This window comes from Centruroides sculpturatus, unplaced genomic scaffold (genome assembly GCF_000671375.1).
Source record: "Centruroides sculpturatus isolate CEXI.00-Female unplaced genomic scaffold, Cexi_2.0 scaffold1197, whole genome shotgun sequence".
Lineage (NCBI taxonomy): Eukaryota > Metazoa > Arthropoda > Arachnida > Scorpiones > Buthidae > Centruroides > Centruroides sculpturatus.
In genome coordinates this window covers 12,528-14,661 of record NW_019385486.1, presented here as the reverse complement: position 1 = coordinate 14,661, position 2,134 = coordinate 12,528, and the positions used below count along the sequence as shown (strand labels likewise).

At 38.4% G+C, this 2,134-nt stretch overlaps 1 protein-coding gene across 1 annotated transcript; it reads right to left on the bottom strand.

Annotated features, from left to right (window-relative positions):
- Window positions 1-208: 208 nt before the first annotated feature.
- Window positions 209-1,886, bottom strand: LOC111639433 (transcription factor Sox-14-like). The gene has a single exon (XM_023385325.1). It carries the CDS (start codon window positions 1,802-1,804, stop codon window positions 989-991), a length of 816 nt encoding a protein of 271 aa, XP_023241093.1. The 5' UTR covers window positions 1,805-1,886; the 3' UTR covers window positions 209-988.
- Between the last annotated feature and the right edge of the window lie 248 nt (window positions 1,887-2,134).

Genomic DNA, 2,134 nt, shown 5'->3' with positions numbered 1-2,134 from the left:
TAAAATCTGTTACAAAATACACAGATTTTATGGTCTGATTCGATAATTATCGTAATTAACGTTATCGTGAAATGTCAATTAATTTGTTTAAATAACGATATAAAATATCAACACACATTTAGCTTTCAATTTGAAAGAAAGAAATATCTTTCCTCTTTTTATTAATTATTATTATTATTATTTTTTTTTTTTGTCAAACATATCAGTTGTACACAGTTCTCATATCGCGTACGTCGTTCATTGAGTATTGTACATATACAATTACAAACACACTATATACACGAAACTGAGAAATTAAAAAAAAAGAAAAAAAAGAGAAAAGATTAAAAAAATAATAAAACAATACTGTAAAAATTGAGATCTATATATATACATATATAGATAAAGATTATTGAATCCGATGCATTAATATATGCAATTATTGCATTTGTGAAGAATTTACGGTAGATAAAGATTTTTTAATAAATTATTATTAATTTTTAAAGATATCCTATTTATAGTCGAGTTGAAAATTTGATTTGGAAGTTTGATAAGGAAGAAGTTGGTAAGATGTGTATAAAATGATATTCTTCGTACGGACTATCTCGACAGTCCTCGTCACAACAAAATTAAAAAAAATAATAATAAAGGAGAGAATAAAATGGAAATTAAGAGTATAAATGCAAAAAGGAAGTTCTTGTCATGACAATAAAAATTATAAAGCGAACTTCCGAGTAAAAATAATTAATTTCGATTAAAATTATGGAACAAATGGTTTAGAAAATTGCACAGATTGTGTTAACGGCGATCTCATATAATCGAGATCGCGCACTCTCGATCTATCAACGATTCACCTAACTAGAGTAAAACTAAAATAAACTTATGAATTGGAAGCACACATACACAAGAGTTTTAAAAACTGAAAAAGTTCTCGTACCAGTGTCTACCAATGACTAGACATTACGTTATATACACTTATGAACTCTTACCTAAACTAAATAGCCTATAACTAAATAGCCGGTACCGATGGCTGAGATGTCGGTCTTGGATAACGTTCTTCCGCCTTGAGGAACAAGAGATGAGATCGAGGATCTTGCGCTGTTATCGTGGGAAGCGTACAGGAACTGGAGCCGAGTCCGTGGAAATAACTGGAAGGTGAATTGCAGCCACAAGAAACCAGTCCGTATGCGGAATTACTGGGGAAAGCACTAGTTGCGTGTGAGTGGGCCGAAAGTGAAGATAGTAAACTGCTGGCTGTGCTATAGAAACCCGGTGAACTGGAACTAAAGAGTTGCCCCGATAGTTCGGACTTCATAAGACCGGCAGGGGATAGGGGATCGTTAACGGATGCTCGTAATTTGGCCAAACCGGCCAGATCCAAGGAGCTGTATAGCGAGTGAGGATGGTTAAAGGAATGAGCTAGAGAAAGAGGAAATGTCCTGGCTGCAACAGCTTTCTCGCTATCCAGTGTCGGTGGTGCAGTGGAGAGCTGGAAACGGGCGAGCGGATCGAGAGTCGGAGGCAAGCAATGTCCTACTGGCAAGAATCCGCTCTCTTTTTTCACCGGCGCTTTTGGCTTACGTCTCGGTCTGTATTTGTAATCTGGATGTTCTTTCATGTGCAGGGCTCGCAATCTCTTTGCTTCGTCGATGAAAGGTCTCTTTTCTGCTTCGGTTAGGTGCTTCCATTCCGTTCCCAATCTCTTACTGATCTCGGAATTATGCATTTTCGGATTCTCTTGAGCCATTTTTCGTCTTTGACCTCTCGACCATACCATGAAAGCATTCATAGGTCGCTTAACGTGATCTGTTGTTGTCTTGGACATTTCTGTTTCTTCTGATCACTCTCGATGCACTTATCATACCCTTTCCAAGCTACCCGACTGCACCAACAGAAAATACAGTTTATTCGTTGCACACTAGCTAAATACGTCGCGTATCGTCCTGTTATTGGTTAGTCGACTGTCCGTCTACGTTGCGGTAGGCTGGAAATAGTAATAATGCCACGCCTCTTTTCTATTGTCACTTTGACGTCAGTGGCTGCGTCAGGAAACGGTAACTCTCTATTGGCTGCTGGCCGCCGACGTCTCATCGTCTTGTCTGAAGCGCCATCTGGACGCAGTTTGCGGCGGACGAAGTTTACAGCTTTTCTGCTG

Coding starts and splice junctions, on each gene's coding strand:
- LOC111639433 (XM_023385325.1), bottom strand. CDS start 1,804: ATGTCCAAGACAACAACAGATCACGTTAAGCGACCTATGAATGCTTTC.